The sequence below is a fragment of the Squalius cephalus genome (assembly GCF_949319135.1).
Source record: "Squalius cephalus genome assembly, chromosome: 6".
NCBI classification, from domain to species: domain Eukaryota; kingdom Metazoa; phylum Chordata; class Actinopteri; order Cypriniformes; family Leuciscidae; genus Squalius; species Squalius cephalus.
This window is the reverse complement of record NC_137127.1, coordinates 6,081,734-6,099,796: the sequence shown is the minus strand read 5'-3', so window position 1 is coordinate 6,099,796 and position 18,063 is coordinate 6,081,734. Positions and strand designations below refer to the sequence as shown.

The 18,063-nt window shown below is 36.3% G+C and overlaps 1 protein-coding gene across 1 annotated transcript; it reads left to right on the top strand.

Annotated features, from left to right (window-relative positions):
* The first annotated feature begins 325 nt into the window (after positions 1 to 325).
* nat10 (N-acetyltransferase 10) lies at positions 326 to 17,415 on the top strand. The gene is made up of 29 exons (XM_079874620.1): positions 326 to 467; positions 607 to 737; positions 826 to 917; positions 2,013 to 2,184; positions 3,457 to 3,579; positions 3,670 to 3,731; positions 4,450 to 4,564; positions 4,798 to 4,905; positions 4,986 to 5,119; positions 5,233 to 5,326; positions 6,699 to 6,797; positions 7,020 to 7,156; positions 7,239 to 7,363; positions 8,955 to 9,105; positions 9,555 to 9,651; positions 10,361 to 10,477; positions 10,568 to 10,669; positions 11,252 to 11,326; positions 11,440 to 11,556; positions 11,968 to 12,101; positions 12,207 to 12,255; positions 12,342 to 12,438; positions 12,554 to 12,664; positions 12,755 to 12,927; positions 13,601 to 13,720; positions 16,060 to 16,158; positions 16,552 to 16,625; positions 16,942 to 17,022; positions 17,115 to 17,415. The coding sequence occupies exons 2-29, from the start codon at positions 624 to 626 to the stop codon at positions 17,221 to 17,223; spliced, it is 3,081 nt and encodes a 1,026-aa protein (XP_079730746.1). The 5' UTR covers positions 326 to 467; positions 607 to 623; the 3' UTR covers positions 17,224 to 17,415.
* Positions 17,416 to 18,063: the final 648 nt, after the last annotated feature.

The window sequence follows — 18,063 nt, the reverse complement described above, 5'->3', positions numbered from 1 at the left end:
GGACAACATGGCACGAATCTATATAAAAGGAAAAGTTTTATTTTTTCCAGAAATTACTTGAAAACAGAAATGTTCTGTAGAAATTACTACAGAAAGACTACAACTCCCACAATGATACAAAATCACTTGCGTGACAATTCTGACAGCATAATGTAGCAACCTGCTTTTTTTAGTAGTACGTTACATTTACGTTTTAAGCAGACTATTTAAACAATCTCTTTAGGTAATGTCAACAAGCCTTAATTTAGTAAATACAAATCGCGCTTTTCTGTCATTCTGAACAGGCGCTTTCACGGACAGCTACATGTCTGTTTTGGGGTCCATCACTTCAGGGTCCTTCCGCCGAAGCTTCCCCACGTGAATACACGAGCATGATAGTCCACTGTAAATGAGGCGTAGTTTTATTTCCAGAAAGTTGTATTTGGGATCCAAACAATTTGTTTTGCTTTATCGATACAACATTTAAGGTATGCCCTATGATATGAATAAACGTATCGAGCATAGTTTTGTCCGTGCGCGTTGTAAAATGTGTTGCTCGAACTAACAGTTACAGTGTTTACTTCGTTTCACCATGTAAAACTGACTTTATTGTGTTCGTGGTGACAGGGTGCAGTTTCGAAACAATGGCGACTTTTCGAAAGAAGGTGGACAATCGCATTCGTGTCCAGATAGAAAACGGCGTCGCACAACACCATCGGTCGATGTTCGTTATAGTGGGCGATCGTGGAAAAGATCAGGTGAGGCATGACTGTGTTTAATGATACTGTTACTGTACTAATGTGAGACTTTTGCAGAGCCTCGCTCATGTGTGCACTTTGCATCCAGGTTGTCATTCTCCACCACATGCTGTCTAAAGCCACAGTCAGAGCCCGGCCGTCAGTGTTATGGTGCTACAAGAAGGAGCTTGTCTTTAGCAGGTTTGATGATTACTCAAAAAACAAAACACCTAATTCATTGTTGTGTTCAGAGGCCCAAACTGAGGAAAAATATCGTATTTATATAGCATAAAGTACTTAAAAGATTACATTCTGATAGCTTGCAATGTAAATCAATGAGATCTTTGCATATAAGTTTTATAGTTTTATGATCAAAGCTTTTATTCTGTACAGTACCGGTCAAAAGTTTGGAAACATTATGTTAAATGTTTTTGAAAGAAGTCTCTTATGCTCATCAAGCCTGCATTTATTTGATCACAAATACAGAAATTTAAATAATAGTTTTGAATTTTATTATACTTTAAAATGTTATTTATTTCCGTGAAGCAAAGCTGAATTTTCATCATTCTTTAGTGTCACATGATCCTTAAAAATCATTCTAATATGCTGATTTATTATCAATGTTGGAAACAGTTGTCATGCTTAATATTTTTTATAACTCCCTGTAATACTTTTTTCAGGATACAACATTTTATTTACAATATAAATCTTTTGTAACAACATACACTACCGTTTTAAAGTTTAGGGTCAGTACTTTTTTCCTTCGTTTTTTAAAAGCAATCAATACTTTTATTCAGGAAGGATGTGTTAAATTGATAAAAAGTGATAATAAAGATTTATATTGTTATATACGATTTCTTTTTTGAACAGTTTAACATTTCATTCATTAACGAATAATGAAAAAAGTTTCACAGGTCCCAAAAACATATATATATATATATAGTAAGCAGAACAACTGTTTCAAATCAAATCATCATATGAGACTGATTTCTGAAGGATCATGTGACACTGAAGACTGGAGTAATGATGCTGAAAATTCAGCTTTGATCACAGGAATAAATGATATTTTAAGGTACATTAAAAAGAAAACCATTGTTTTAATCGTAATAATATTTCACAATATTACTGTTGTCAAATAAATACAATAAATACAATATTACTGTATCTGTACATTTGAGCTCCCCAAACAATATTAACCATTATTTCCAGACCCTTTTTCATCTGACTAGACTTTCTACTGGTTTAAAATTGAGTGCTATCAGGAACACTGATAGAAATGCATCTGTTGCTTTACAGCAATCGAAAGAAGAGGATGCGACAGCTGCAGAAGAAGATCAAGACAGGCACACTGAATCTAAAAGAGGACGATCCATTTGAGCTCTTCGTCGCTGCAACCAACATCCGCTACTGCTACTACAACGAGACTCACAAGATCCTGGGAAACACTTACGGCATGTGTGTTCTACAGGTAATGTCAGTGGCAAACATCTCAGACAGGACCTTCATATTACTGTGGAACCCAGTAAAGCCTTACTTATGAAATAATAGTCTTAATTATTTTTTGAAATGGAAGAGTTTATTGAACAGTTAGACAAAAAAAAAAAAAAAATTGTGTATTTTTTTTGTTTAGTATCGTATTTGATACACCAGGCTTTTAAGGCTCATATAGTATGATGTAGGAGAATATGGAGATCATACTCAGTGTAAATATGCTGATATTTATATGGCGAACATTTGTACAGTTCTAAGCATAATAACATAAAGCATATAAATATAAAACATATAAATATTATTAGTCACTCTATGGTTGTTCACACTTGACATGTTTGGTTTGATTAAAACTAACCCTGGTGTGATTGCTCTGTTAGTGCGGTTCATTTGAATAAGTGTGAACGCTGCCATCCGAACCCTGGTGTGGTTTGAATGAGATATGAATGCAACACGGACCAAAGACATGTTAACCAACCAAAAACGGGACACAATGTCACCGAATGCTCAAGCATATCTGTTTTTTCTCGTGATGGTCGCAATGGTGCCGTCACAGAACCACGTCTCCTCGCAGCAGATCTTCGTGTGTGTGTGTGACGGAGGGATTCCTGACATTGTTTTAACTCCTTTACACATTTTATAAGCTCTTCACGAGTTCTCAGCTGGTCATGATACCATCATATGTAGGTTACGCACTTACAACCACTTTAGCCCAGAGTACAGCATTGTTTTGGATGGTCTGTAAGTTCCGTCGCAAAATATACGTAATAAAAACAGACCAATCAGTTTGAGAACACATCCCTGTATTAAAACTGCTAAGTGGACCAGGACTAAATGCTGTTGTTTTTTTTTGGTCCAGACCAAACGAACCAATCTCGAACAGAACTACAAGTGTGAACACACCCCATATTTTCCAATAATGTCTAATATATCATATTTGATACTCACATTTTAGCATGATTTTTGTAAAAAATGATAATCAAGTAAAAGTTAATTTTGAAATATTACTTACAATATAAAAGTTATTCTTGCCTTTACTTAAAAACAAAAAAATCAGATTACACAGCAAAGAGACCTTAAGGAGGATGTTTTTTGCTAAAAAAATGATCAGAGAGCAGAAGGCATGTAGTACATTGTGTACAAGAGGTTTTTCAGCAAAGTTTTAATCATGTTGATAATCTAGAGGTCTTAGAAATGTATGCATTAAATATGATACAGTTTAAGGTTAAGTTCCTCTGACTTTCTGCTTCAGGACTTTGAAGCGCTCACTCCCAACCTCTTGGCTCGGACTGTTGAGACTGTTGAAGGAGGAGGCATTGTGGTCATTCTTCTGAGGACTATGAAGTCGCTGAAGCAGCTGTACACAATGACGATGGTAGATGTCCTCTGAAGTGCTTGTATGCCAATATGAAGCTGGTAATCTGCGTGGGAATATATTTTTTTTTAAATGTGTGTTTTCTTTCAGGATGTTCATTCTCGATACAGGACAGAGGCTCACCAGGATGTTGTTGGAAGGTTTAATGAAAGGTCAGTCCTGCAATTCTGAGGCATGACATTTCATTACAAAACACTCATAGAATATTAACGTATTAGATATTAGTAGTATTTTAATCATTACAATACCAATATTTATGTCTTAATTTCTTGATTTTCAAACATTCAGCCATCAAGTTTTTATTTTGTCCCTTAAAGCGATAGTCCACCTAAAAATTAAAATGATCCCATAATTTACATCCTAGGTGTATATGACTTTCTTCTTTCAGCCAAACACAATCTGAGTTATATTCAAAAATATCCTGGCTCTTCCATGCTTTATAATAGGAGTGAAAGGTACCTTAGATTTTGAAGCCCAAAAAAGCGCATCCATCCATCATAAATCCATCCGTATTGCTCTGGGGGGTTAATAAAGGCCTTCTGAAGCAAAGCGATGTGTTTTTGTAAGGAAAATATGATCCATATTTATAATTTTATAAACTATAATCACTGGCTTCCAGTAACGGCCGTACGCAAGTCTATTTCCTCGATCCAATGCATTTAAATATTATATTTTGAATATAAAAAAAACAACAATTACAAATGCAATAAAAAACAGGTATCGGTACTCTGTATGTACCAAAAATGAAATAATCGGTGTTAGACTCTGGAAAAAGTGGTATTGGTGTATCCATAGTACAAAACCTATTCTTGTACTATCCTGTGAGAAAGAAAGAACTGCAGAAATGATGCCTGTTATATTTTTCCCCAGATTCATCCTGTCTCTCTCCTCCTGTAAGACATGTGTTGTGATTGATGACCAACTCAACATTCTGCCAGTCTCCACTCACATTAACAACATCAAACCTGTCCCTCCAAAAACACAGGTAAGCCTGGTTCATAACCAGATAGTGTTCTGTTTGCTAATTCGTTTATATGAATTTCATAATCTTTCCTGTGGCTCAAACAGTAGAGCGTTGGTGCTTGCAACGCCAAGGTCATGGGTTCAATGCCCAGGGTTTCACCAATGTAAATGTGTACCTTCAAATGCTATGCAAGTCTCTTTGGATAAAAGCGTCTTCCAAATGCATAAATGTAATCGTTTTGATTTTGCCAACAGGATGAGGGACTTTCTCCTCTGGAACAAGAGCTGAAGGACCTGAAGGAGTCTTTACAGGACACGCAGCCAGTTGGCGTTCTAGTGGACGGCTGTAAAACTATGGACCAGGTAAAATCAAAAGAACTCCTAGAAATCTTGATGCTGATATGTTCAATGTGGCCTGATTTTGCCTGTGTTTATGTCTTCAGGCCAAAGCAGTGCTGAAGTTCATTGAGGCTATTTCAGAGAAGACGTTGCGCAGCACCGTGGCTCTCACTGCTGCCCGCGGTCGAGGTAAATCTGCTGCGCTGGGATTGGCTATGGCCGCAGCTGTTGCATTTGGGTATGTAGTACAGCGTTATGATTATGAATAAGCTCTTGTTTTGTTGTTATGTTTGCCTCCTGACTGGATTTTATGCATATGAATAACTAATTGACTTGGTGTTCTCTTCTCAGCTATTCAAATATCTTTGTCACATCGCCCAGCCCAGACAATCTGCACACGCTGTTCGAGTTCGTATTTAAAGGTTTTGATGCCCTCCAGTATCAGGTAATCATCAATCGACATCAGTAGATATGATCTAGTCACAGCCAGACCCAGACTGTATTAAAATAGTGTATTATTGTAAGTAAGACAGAATTTACTAATTCTGAGGCAAGACATGGGTATTTTTGTTGCAGTGCCTTGCAGCACTACTGTAATTTTTTAATAAACAGAGTAACAAGTTGAACAAGGTGAAATACAAGTTGTATTTAAGGGTCGGTAATTTACTATTTTAGTTTTTATTAAAGCTGCAGTCCTTAACTTTTGGCGCTCTAGTACTCACTCATTTTTATAATTTTTGTCCCCTAGTTCAATATGCGCAACCCCCTTTTTCCTGAGCATGTGATTGGCCAAGACTTTCCGTCCCGGGAACGAGCTTCTCATCTATTACAATCCTCTATAATACACAGTAGATGGCATCATAAAGTCTGTTTTTTTTTCACAGATTATTGCTTTTAAAATATATTATTTGGGGTTTATCCATTTTGCCCGAATAGAAGGAAAAAAATAACTGGTACAGTATATTTAATGTAGCCCCTATTGGAATTATTGGTTTTCTTTATTATCATTCCTCCTGAATGGGAGTCTGTGGCAGCCCTATGAACCCTAAGTAGGAAAATGACCAACTTTGGGGTTTCTGGGACAACTCTATAGCGCCATCACCAGTTCAAAAATTCTCATTTGAAACATTTTGAACTTTTGAACCCTTTGATCTAGAAGTACACCTGATTCCTCTCATCATGCTGATCACATTAAATATCTTACATTGGTTCAGAGGCTTTATCTCGGCAAAACTTTGATCAATAAAGAAACCATAATAGAATCGAATCGAAACTTGGTGGGCTTCATCGGAACCATGATCAGAGGGTTGATGCCAAATTTAAGAACAGTGCCACGCTGCCACCTACAGGTCATGAGATCTGAAAAATAACTTGAACTTTTTGTCAGAATCGTGATCTTGATGTCTATGGATTCCTTATGTCATGTCGAATCCGTGGATATATTAATTTAATTTAGTTTTTATTCATTTTTATTTCAGTTTTAGTTGTTGAAGGAAAATGAATGTAAATGGTTGCCTTGGTTTTTACATTTTATTTTTCTATTATATATTTTATTTTATTTGTCAACATTTATTTATTTTTTCAATTAACATTTTTTAAAATAGTTTGTTAACTATAATAACCCTGGTCAGTTAAACGATTTAAACACTGATTATTACTTTAGTATTTGCTAAAATGTGTAATTTTTAAAGTAAATTCTTATAGGTAAATATGTTCTAAATCTAAGTATCTACTAGTAGGAGATTATAAATCAGACATTTATGCAAACATCTGAGGGAAATACTTCAAACATGATTTTTTGTTTGTTTTAATTTTAGGAACATATGGACTATGAAATAATCCAATCTTTGAACCCAGAGTTTAACAAAGCTGTGGTTCGTGTAAACATCTTCAGGGAACATCGACAGACCATTCAGGTTTACCGACTTCCATCTCTGCATTTCCTTTCCATAATTTAAATTTTTTTTCTTGCAAATATTTGTTAAATTAGTGGAGTCTCAGGTATTGACTTTGCTTAGAATGAATTTATTCCCCTTTAGTATGTTTTTAGAATATTTGGAAGTTAAGAAACAACAGGTTCACATGGTGCATTTTGCATCATTCACAACTATAATAATCATTGATGTTTTGATGTGCAGTACATTCACCCAGCTGATGCGGTGAAGTTAGGCCAGGCCGAGCTGCTAGTCATCGACGAGGCTGCTGCTATCCCACTGCCTTTAGTGAAGAAGCTACTGGGGCCGTACCTTGTGTTTATGGCATCTACCATCAATGGGTCAGTATTTGAAGAGCTGCTACATTTTCATCTTTTTACAATGCTATATTATCAATGCAGTAATCGTCATGTCCACATGCAGCTATGAGGGCACGGGTCGCTCTCTGTCTCTGAAGCTGATTCAGCAGTTGAGACAGCAGAGTGCAGACAGCCAGCAGAACCTCTCGGCTGAGAACAGAAACACCAGCACAGCCAGACTGGCAGCAGGTATCCGCTAACGTCCTTTTGCTTTTGAAATGTAATGGAGTGAAACAGTGCCTGCCCGTTTTTTCAGCAGTGTTGTGTTTTGGAAGCATCTTTTCCATTCATTTCTCCTATAGGGTTTTTAAAAAGCCATGAACCAACGAGTAAACCACATACGAGGTGATTCATAACATTACAAACTTTAATCTGAAGCAAAAAAGTATTTGAAAATCGGACAAAAATACAAAGGCTTTATTGAGGGAAATAACTAGTCTGGCTATCACCAGACCAAGCTCAATCTTTACTCTGGGGAGTCTGATCTGTATTTCTACCCCACAAGAGGCATCATCAACGGGCAGAGTTCAAATGACTCTGTACGCCATTGGTTAGTCCTTCAACCAATCAGACCAACGATCCGGGTGACGTACTTTGCAGAGCGACGCGAAAACTCCAGGCAGGAAATGTGTATCCAAACGTGTTGATCAGCGGTTTGCAGAAGCAGCAATGGAATCGAGCAATTTTTGCAGGTTATGCAAAAAAACATGAAAGTTAGTGGCATTTACACCCACTCGAGCGATTTGTTTGCTAAAAAGAAGCCGTTGAGCATCGTCGAGAGGTTAAAAGGAATTGGACAGAGTCGTAACGGCTCTGGAACTGGATTGGATTAAACCCGCCAATAGCGCGCCAGGTGGATAAGCCAGTTTGTGATTGGTTCCCACAAATTTGTAAAGGACAAATCAGGCTGGGTTTACCCAGTCTAGGAAATAACCACAATCCCATGAAGCATTGCGAACAACATAACCAAATTAAAAACGATGGAGAAATATAAAACTACTACATTTAAAAATGTTGATTATATACACACGCAAATATTCAAGTATTTTGAGAGTGTAGGAGACTGACCTGATTACTTCATTCACAGTGCTTTGTGGGAGCTAAAAAGAGCTAAAGTGGGCGGAGCTTTACCTTGACCGTTTCCTGTTGGTGGAATGACCTGCATAACTCAACTCGAGCTTTTCAATTTTTAAGAAACAGCTAAAGACGTATCTTTTTCGCCAACACCCATTAATACGAACACTTTCTCATCTATTTCTAATCTTCTTTTTTCTATTTAAAAAACAAAACAAAAACAAAACTTTGCTATGTGTGCTGTGCTGGACTAACTGGGACTACTTCGGTTGAACTGCTTCTATTGTTCTCCTCATTAGTAAGTCACTTTTAAATGTAAATGTAAAGAGCTCTTTTGGTGCCATTTACTTGTTGCGACTCTGATTGGTGGAATTTTCTCTACAGCATCATGGGTTATTTAGTTTTTCACAATGAATTCCGATGTTTATCATGATTATTTGAGAGAGTGCAGGCTGATGGCTTCAACAGAAGCAGATATCGTCGATTAGCAACCTCAGAGCTCACAGTATATTTGTCTTTTAAGGTTTATAAGTTACCATTAAAAAGCAATTTCCCTATGGAGAAAATGAATGGAGTTTTACTTCTGGAACCCACTGTTGCACTCTATATCTCTTCACTTGACACAAGAATTCAAGACATGAAAAAAAGAATAACCCCCCCCCCCCCCCGACTGATGATGTGTTTAATGTGTAAATGCGCTCTGCAGCACGAAGCCTTCATGAGGTCACCCTTCACGAGTCTATCCGCTATGGTCAGGGGGACCATGTGGAGAAATGGTTGAATGAACTGCTGTGCTTGGACTGTCTGAGTGTGCCACGCATCATTTCCGGCTGCCCTTTACCCCAGACGTGCGACCTGTATCCTCTGAAAGTCAAACAAGACTTCTACATTCAGCACTGGATTTTTATGTTCATGCTAACATCATACTAGTATGGTAACTCATTAATGCCACGCAAGAAAAAAAAAAACATGCTTTGGTAAAAATAAGTCAAAATTTTGAGGCAAGTCATTATGACATGAAAAGTCTAAATTTGTTGTCATAATTATGACTTTATATCTTATTGTTTTTACTGTCGTAAAAACATTTTTTATCTTTTTGTCAGAATTTTAATCGTTCTCTTATGTGGGCTGCCTGCCTGTCTTTCACATGATTTTATTTACCATCATCATCATCATCACCAGATTTGTAAAAACATGCCTGATTTTCATGCCTGAAAATAACACAAAACTGTGTGTAAACATCTCTCATCTACCTTAGATTTACTCCTCTCTCTAGACTTTTGATTTCTTTAACCCCATATTTCAGTTATTATGTGAATCGAGACACGTTGTTTTGTTATCACAAAGCTTCTGAGACTTTCCTTCAGCGCCTCATGGCACTTTACGTAGCATCACATTACAAGGTAAATTAATATCTTGGTTATTAGGAACAGTGGTTCTCAATCTTTTTGACTCAAACGCCTCTCATTGTCCCAACACAATTTTTAAAGGCTCCCTGATATTTTTTTGTAGTTTTGCTTTATTATTTAGTATTTGATTGTATTACAACATTATATAAGAATTACATTTCAGTTTACAATTTGATTCTTTTTTTATTTAAGCGTTTGACAATGAATGAAATACTATTTGGATACTAACAATTTATTATTAATATTAATAAATGAATAAATAACAATTTATTAAAGGGGTCATGACATGGATACTTTATAATTTTATTATGTTCCTTGATGTTAACTTATACTGTTAATAAAGTATTTAAAAAACAAACAAAAAAAACATATATAAGAGGAAAAATTCGTTTAAACTTTCACTCTGTCTGAAATAATACGTTTTTAAGGCGCTGTTCCTTTAAGGCTTGTCAGTAAATATCCACTGTTATGATTGGCTGAGGTCTTTGCATAGGAAATGAGCAGGATATTTTAAGCTATGAAACTTGCAGGATGTTTTAATGGTACAAACACATGTCAAAATATGAAGGCAAATTTTTATGTCATGATCCCTTTAATATTTTTTCCATCATCTTGGTTGAGAACCACTGAATTAGAGCATTACATAATGTCACAAACTCTAAACAGCAAAACAATTTTAAGTCGATCTCCTCTCCCTCCTCAGAATTCACCCAATGACCTTCAGTTGCTCTCGGACGCTCCTGCTCACCATCTCTTCTGCCTGCTGCCCCCTGTTCCTCCCACACAGAGTTCACTCCCAGAGGTCTTAGCAGTTGTGCAGGTACGGCCAAACTTAATTAATTCCAGGACTGCTAAATCTGAGTTGATTGAATTATGTTGTTAATGAAAGAACTGTAAACTGTAATTTCAGGTGTGCCTGGAAGGAGAGATCTCACGCCAATCCATCCTCACCAGTTTGTCCAGAGGGAAGAAAGCTTCAGGTGATCTCATTCCCTGGACTGTTTCGGAACAGGTAACAAATCCCAATTTAAAATGAAACTACACTACAGTTCACCAGTTTGGGGCCATTAAGGTATTTTTTTAATTTAGTATAATAAATACTTTTATTCAACAAGGACGCATTGAATTGATCAAAAGTGAAAATAAAGACATTTATTATGTTACAAAAGATTCTGTTTCAGATAAATGCAAAAAAAGTATCATGGTTTCCACAAAAATATTAAGCAGCACAACTTTTTTCAACATTGATAATAATTGAAAATGTTTCTTGAGCAGCGAATCAGCATATTAGAATGATTTCTGAAGGATCATGTGACACTGAAGACTGGAGTAATGATGCTGAAAATTCAGCTTTGATCACAAGAATAAGTTACATTATTCAAATTGTAAAAATATTTCAGAATTTTACTGTTTTTACTGTATTTTGATCAAATAAATGCAGCCTTGGTGAGCATAAGAGACTTCTTTTTAAAACATTTAACATAAAAAATTTCTACTGACCCCAAACTTATGAAAAATAGTGTATATAGATTATTTATGCCATACTGTCAAATAAGTGTTTCAGAGGATGAATCTGATGCTCTTGTGTTTTTAGTTTCAAGACCCTGATTTTGGAGGCCTCTCTGGAGGCAGGATTGTCCGTATCGCAGTGAACCCTGATTATCAGGGGGTAAATGACTTTCTTTTTCCCTCAGTCTCTGTTATGTTCATTGAACAGCTTGCGTATAGAAGTTGCTTGATTATTGCCTTGTTTGAGCAGTCATGTGATTGTGCCGTCTGTAGATGGGTTACGGCAGCCGTGCTCTCCAGCTTCTGGAACAGTATTATGAGGGCCAGTTTCCTCTGTTGGAGGAGCAAGAACAGACACCGGCCAGCGCTATCACATCTTTGAGCAGTGAGGTAATGCTCTCTTTGCATCATCAATCAGAAATCTTCATGAAGTCTGTGTGGCACTTCATGTTTTAGTGGACATTGCTCCATTGTTATATATTGGTCCATGTAGGGTCCAGTAAATGTCACTTAACTGATAAAAGTAGCATATTATCTGAACCCAAAGCTGTGATAAATAAGAATAATGTAAGGTTACATTTTATTTTAAGGTGATGTAGTTACATTGCACTTAATCAGATAAGTACTGAGTAATATTAATGAACTACATGAGTTAGGGCTTGGTTTAGGGTTAGTTAGTTACTTGTAAGTATGCATAATTTACTGTTATTACTATAGCAAGTACATGTAGCAACTTCATCTTAAAATAAAGCGTCACCTAATGTAAGTATGTGTATATTTTTCCTTCATGTCCATGTTCAGGCTGTCAGTCTTCTGGAAGAAGTGGTGTCTCCCAGGAAAGACCTGCCGCCGCTGCTGTTGAAGCTGAACGAGAGGAGAGCCGAGAGCCTGGACTACCTGGGAGTCTCTTACGGTCTCACTCCTCAACTACTCAAGTGAGACGCTTTATACAAGCAGACTTTACAGTGATATTTGCACTGTTATACTATTACAAAACATGTTCTTAACTCCTTAATCTCTCTGCTTGCTTTCTCATCCAGATTTTGGAAGAAGGGTGGATTTGTTCCTGTTTATTTAAGACAGACTCCGGTAAGCATGCCGCATTTTGTTTCGTTTTTGTATTGTCAGGGCTGTTTTTCTTTTTGTAACTTGTATTCTTATACTGTGGCCTGTAGAACGACCTGACGGGAGAGCACTCCTGCATTATGCTGAAGGAGCTCAACGCTGAGGAGTCAACAGAGCAGAACCAGTGGCTCTCTGCTTTCTGGAAAGGTGAGAATGCACAATCTCTCAGAATAATGCTGCATTTGACCAATCAGAATCAATTATTCCATAAAGCTGTGTAATAATATATATAATTCTCACTATTCTTTCTTGTGTTGGACAGATTTCCGGCGGAGGTTCCTCTCCCTGCTGTCCTTCCAGTTCAGCACATTTAACCCGACCCTGGCCCTCAACATCCTGCAGAACAAGAGCGCTAAGGATGACAGCCCACCAGGTACAGGCCCGCATCTGCCACCTCATCAGACTAAATGCTGTATGTGTGTGTTGGTTAAAGATAACCTTTCATGCGTCTGTGTCTTTTCAGCTCTCAGCAGTGCTGAGCTCGCTGCCACATTCACTCCATACGACCTGAAGCGTTTGGAGATGTATTCAAGAAACATGGTGGACTATCACCTCATCATGGACATGATCCCTGTTATTGCACGCATGTATTTCCTCAAACAGTTGGGAAACATCGGGCTTTCTGTTGCCCAGTCTGTAAGTCAGCTATGTATGCTTTTAAGGTTTAAGTCCAAGTATAAGAATTTCCTTTAAGTCAAAATTTATCTTTAAAAATAGCCTATGTGATTTTACTGGGTATTAAAGATACAAATATATTTTGATTTATGCATTTTTAAAAATAATAATAATAATAGTATAATAATATTATGGTTATATATATACATAAGTATATTGCGTAGTTGTGCACGGAGTCAGCTGTTTTATTTGTGATAAAGCACTGAAATATGTCAAATTATGCAGACAATTTTTGGCCAGGCTGTCCAACAAAATATTAATAACTGATTATGTTATAGTCAGTGTGTACTACTTTCTGTTTCTATGCATTTTTTTTTTTTTTTTTTTTTTGCATATTAAAATAAAACCTGTAGCTGTAGTTTTCCAAATAATTTATATATATATATTTATTTTGATGGTTTAATTGAACTTGTGGGCTCACAAAGAACAAAAAAGTTTTGCGAGCGAATGCAAAGTTTCTCTGGGAACGTAAGACTTTAGCGAGCGAACGCAAAAGCATTGAAATATATTTGAAATATATTATTTTTTTCAATCACCACGTCCTTTTAGTGGCTTCATACTTTTGGCCACTACTGTATATGTAAATTATGTAAATAACATAATTATGTAAATAATTTTTGTGTGCTTTCTTCAGGCTCTACTGTTGGGAATTGGGCTTCAACACAAGAGTGTAGATGAGCTGGAGAAGGCGATTGATCTGCCCGCTTCTCAGCTTATGGGCCTGTTCAACCGGGTCATCCGTAAAATAGTGCAGGTGAGACCAAACAAGCCCTCTCTCTTTGTCTCTCGTACACATGTAAGCCCGACTAAAGGTCCAATGGCGGTTTTCCAATAATACGGGTGAAGGTTTCTGCGTGTTACTGTCTTTCCTTTTCCGCAACACAACAAGATTAAATGAAATACATTTTCTCATATGTATTACCTCTAAGGGTGTCACGATTCTCCAAATCCTCGATTCGATTACATTTTCGATTCTAAAGTCACGGTTCGATTCGATTCTCGATTTGTTTGATTGTAAAAAAATTGCATCGCAATTGTGTTACAATGTTTACATGGTACAATTAAGCTACACTTTTTTATTATTTCAGTTCAATTCAATTATTGTGATTTGATTTAATATTGACTCATTTGGATAAATATTAGGTAGGCTACACAAGATAGGCTTAATTTGTCTAAAAAAAAAACTAAAACAAAAAACCTCACCTAATGCTGTAAACATACAGAGAGCCCTATCAGCTGGTAGTAGGCTATTATTTAAGGTTAAAAATAATTAAATATGATGCGTTTTTTTATTATAATAACAACTTTATTTAATGATATAAGTAAAAAATAGAATATGTAATATAGAACACATATTTAGCAAAATACTCTCTATAGCTCTTTTTTTCTTGCCAACTACGTGCTATAGCCTATATTATGGTCATTAAATGGCTTTCCTGAGGTAAATGTGACATAATTGTTCTCCAGCTGTTTTATTGACCTCTTCACGCTGATGAAAAACACTGATTGATCGATATTATGTATGAGGAATATACATTTCGGTAAGTTGTACTGTATCTTTCAACATTGTTCGTGTTTTTCTTTACTATTAGCTAGAGATCGATCATCGCATCTTCACGTGCGCTAGGGATCTGTCACGTAACATTTACAAGCGCCAAAACGGTATTTATTGTTTGAATTTGGTAATAAAATTGACAGAATCTGAGAGCTGAGATTTTTTTATATCATAAAGTAACTGCTCTAGTCTGTTGATCTCCGTGTCCTCTTTGCTTCGCGATTTTTCTGTGCGTGAGAGCGTGTGAAAAGTGTCAATTGCGTGTGTCTCACGGTGAATGCGTGAGAGTTGGCAGCACTTCAACACGTGTTTTTTTTTTTTCTTTCACTTGGCAAGCCGAGCTGGCGTGACAGCATCGACGATTCCATTTTTTGATTCGATAATCGAGATTGAGCATTAATTTCGATCGATTTCTTTAATTACCTCGTTATTTCATCTGACTCCATTAATGGAAAAAGGTTTTAATGATATCTGAGCATCATTAAAAGTGATGCTTTTACTTAGATTAGTCACTAATCTGATGCAAAACTTGCGGGAACATACGAATCTGTTTAATCTACTTGGGAAAACAATGGCAGAGTCAGTCAGAATAAAATCAGATGTAACAATTTATTATGTCAGTTAAATGTATCATGCCAATTTCACAATCAGTTCAAAGATAATAAATAAAAAACATCAAATACTCTGGAATAAAGAGAAAAGATGCAAACCTGACATTAGAAAATACACAATGCTGAGAGTCTCGGCCACTCTCAGCATCACAGGCTGATCTGAGTTACAGAATCGCCACGAGCCTTCTTCAGCATCTCCATAAATACTCAGACCAAGGCAGAAACCTCTTGTCAAATGTAAACATGAGTTCACAGTGGGAATTAGCATTAATCACCGTCCCAGACGTACTGGGGACAGAAGTTGATTTACATGGAAACATTTGCTAACAATGGGAATTTGCATTGAGTTTACACCTTTGAGAGCAGGATGCCGCAGGAAGACACACCCTCCTCTGTGTGCGAGTTATCTCTAAACTCTTAAATACCTTATTGCCTTTTGGTTTACTTCTTTGGGAATGAGACCTTTGTACCAGTCGCACTGAGACATTTCAAATGATACCAAACTGTATGATAATAATTCACATTTAAACCATATAGATTTTTGGGTGAATTTCAGGTGATCTCAGCATGAGAGAGAGGGAGTGGGGGAAGAGGGAAAGAGATGTATTCTGAGGTGAGACTTGCGTCTCAAATAGTGATGCAAACTTCACAAGAGAGAGTTCAAATGTTAATTTCCCGAAAGGTCCTTTGTCTTCTCTGGGAATGGTCGTTCCTCAACCAGACTGCCCGGCGTTTTCTAATTTCTCAAGTCTTACACACACACACACACACACACACACACACACACACACACACACACACACACACACACACACACACAAGAACTAGAACCAAACCTTCTTTTCAGAGAGAGAAATAAACTGCATGGATGTACTCTTCTGTAATGTTTCAGTGTGTAGTTAATGTTTGATTCTATATTTTCTGCAGTTCTTCAACACTCTTCAGGAGAAAGCAGTTGAAGCAGAGATGGTGGCCACCAAAGACATAAGCATGGAACCAACTGCGCAGACGCTAAATGAAGATCTGGTATGAGACTCTAGATTATTATTTAATGATCTAAAAAAATAAGAATCGTAAGATTATTTAAAATGTATTTGAAAGAAGACTCTTATTCTTGCAAATGCTTATTTTTTGCTGGGTAAAACAAAATATTTTACCATTTAAAATACCTTTTCTATTTTAATATATTTTAAAATGTATACAAGCTGTATTTTCAGCATCATTACTCCAGTCTTCAGTCACATGATCCTTCAGAAATCATTTTAATATGATGATTTGATGCTCAAGAAACATTTCTTATTATTTTCTTTTGAAAACAGTGCTCAGGATTCTTTGAGGAATAGCGAGTTCAAAAGAACAGTATTTATTAGAAAAAAATACTTTTTTGTTATCATATTAAAATATTATTTTGTCCCTTAGAATGATGCAGTCAAAGAATTCCAGGAGAAACACAAAACTGACATGGAGAAGATTAAAGACATGAATCTTTCAGAGTGAGTACTTCTAATGCAGTCCAAACTATATTTATTTAAACTGGTCTTTTTATTTAGGGTTCTTACACAGTGTGGAAAAGTATGGAATTTGAATTGAGTCATTTCCAGGTCTGGATAAATATGGAAAATAAAACGGAGTTTAGAGAAAGAAAAAAGTGTTTCCAGACTTTTGCGCAGACTTTTGCGCCTATTCAGCTTTCTAAACTATAAAATTAAGAATTTATAAAAATAAATGTATCATACAAGCAGTGTTTTCATGTGATCCTTTAGTGATTGTCAAACACATTTTCATTACACGTCTGAATTTTTTATGAAGGTACATGATCCGAGGAGATGACGAGGAATGGGACCAAGTGTTGAAAAAAGCCGAACATACAGCTATTGTGAGCATAAAAAGGTAAGAAAAGATATATGGAGCTTGGGTAAAGGTGATTTTGTCTGGGATCATGGACTGCTATGAACTTTATCTTTCTGTTTTTTCCCCCTCAGTGACAAAAAAAGAAAACTAGAAGGCGGCTTGAACCAGAAAGAACAATGGCAAGGCAAGAAGATGAAGAAAAATAAGGACAAAAGGGGCAAATTTGGAAAGAAAACATGAAAGAAATTGACTTTAAAATGAAACCTTGAAATGTATGTGTGCTTGTCGTCCTTCAAGTATCTCTGGTCAATAGTTTTTTTCGAGTCGTGAGTCCAAATGAGAAAATATGTTTGGATAAAGGATTTTGATTTTTACAATCAAGACCAATTTGTTTTATCTTTTTTTTCCATAAAATAAAGTTGTACATTGGTGTTTTTTCTTGTTACCATTTTTCATATATTAGTATTTCCATGGTTTAGACCTCATATTTTCCTTAAAAGTTGATTTCAGCCTGACACTATAAATTTTAATTTGCCATCTGTAAAATAAATATTATTATTGTTCATAGCTTGCATTCAAAATCATTAAGATTACATTGTTTGCTAAATTTAGTGATTAAAAATATAAGATTTGAGACTTTTTTTTTTTTTTTTTTTTTTTAAGCATTCTGTTTTCAATAGTGCAAAATGCCATACATATAGGGTATGTAACCAATATGATTAATATTGCATAAATTATTTTATACCATGGTCTGGGTGAATACTCGATTCTGACTGGCTGCAGGGTGTCCATTAAAAAGTGATAGAGGACACCTAGTAAATAAACCGTCAGGCGTAACCAGGGAAACCAAGTTATTGTTTGTAAAAACTTTAGATTTCGATTGTAAAACTAATTAAAATATAAACTAATGTTTTAAAAAAGTGTTATTTGGCAAGTGACCATGGTATAAGCGGGTTAATGCTCTTCGAGGTGTCCATTGTCAGGTATTAATGGACTTCGGCGGAGGCAACCGTCCGACGCGCACGCCTCGCCGTCGTCCATTAACGTTTTGCGAAGTAAAGTAAAGTATGGAGGCTGCGG

Bases quoted from the DNA above. Each gene is read 5' to 3' on its own strand.
- nat10 (XM_079874620.1), top strand. From the start codon at position 624: ATGGCGACTTTTCGAAAGAAGGTGGACAATCGCATTCGTGTCCAGATA. The intron at 12,439-12,553 runs GTGAGAATGCAC...TGTGTTGGACAG, and splicing joins GCTCTCTGCTTTCTGGAAAG to ATTTCCGGCGGAGGTTCCTC. The intron at 13,721-16,059 runs GTGAGACCAAAC...TATTTTCTGCAG, and splicing joins TCATCCGTAAAATAGTGCAG to TTCTTCAACACTCTTCAGGA.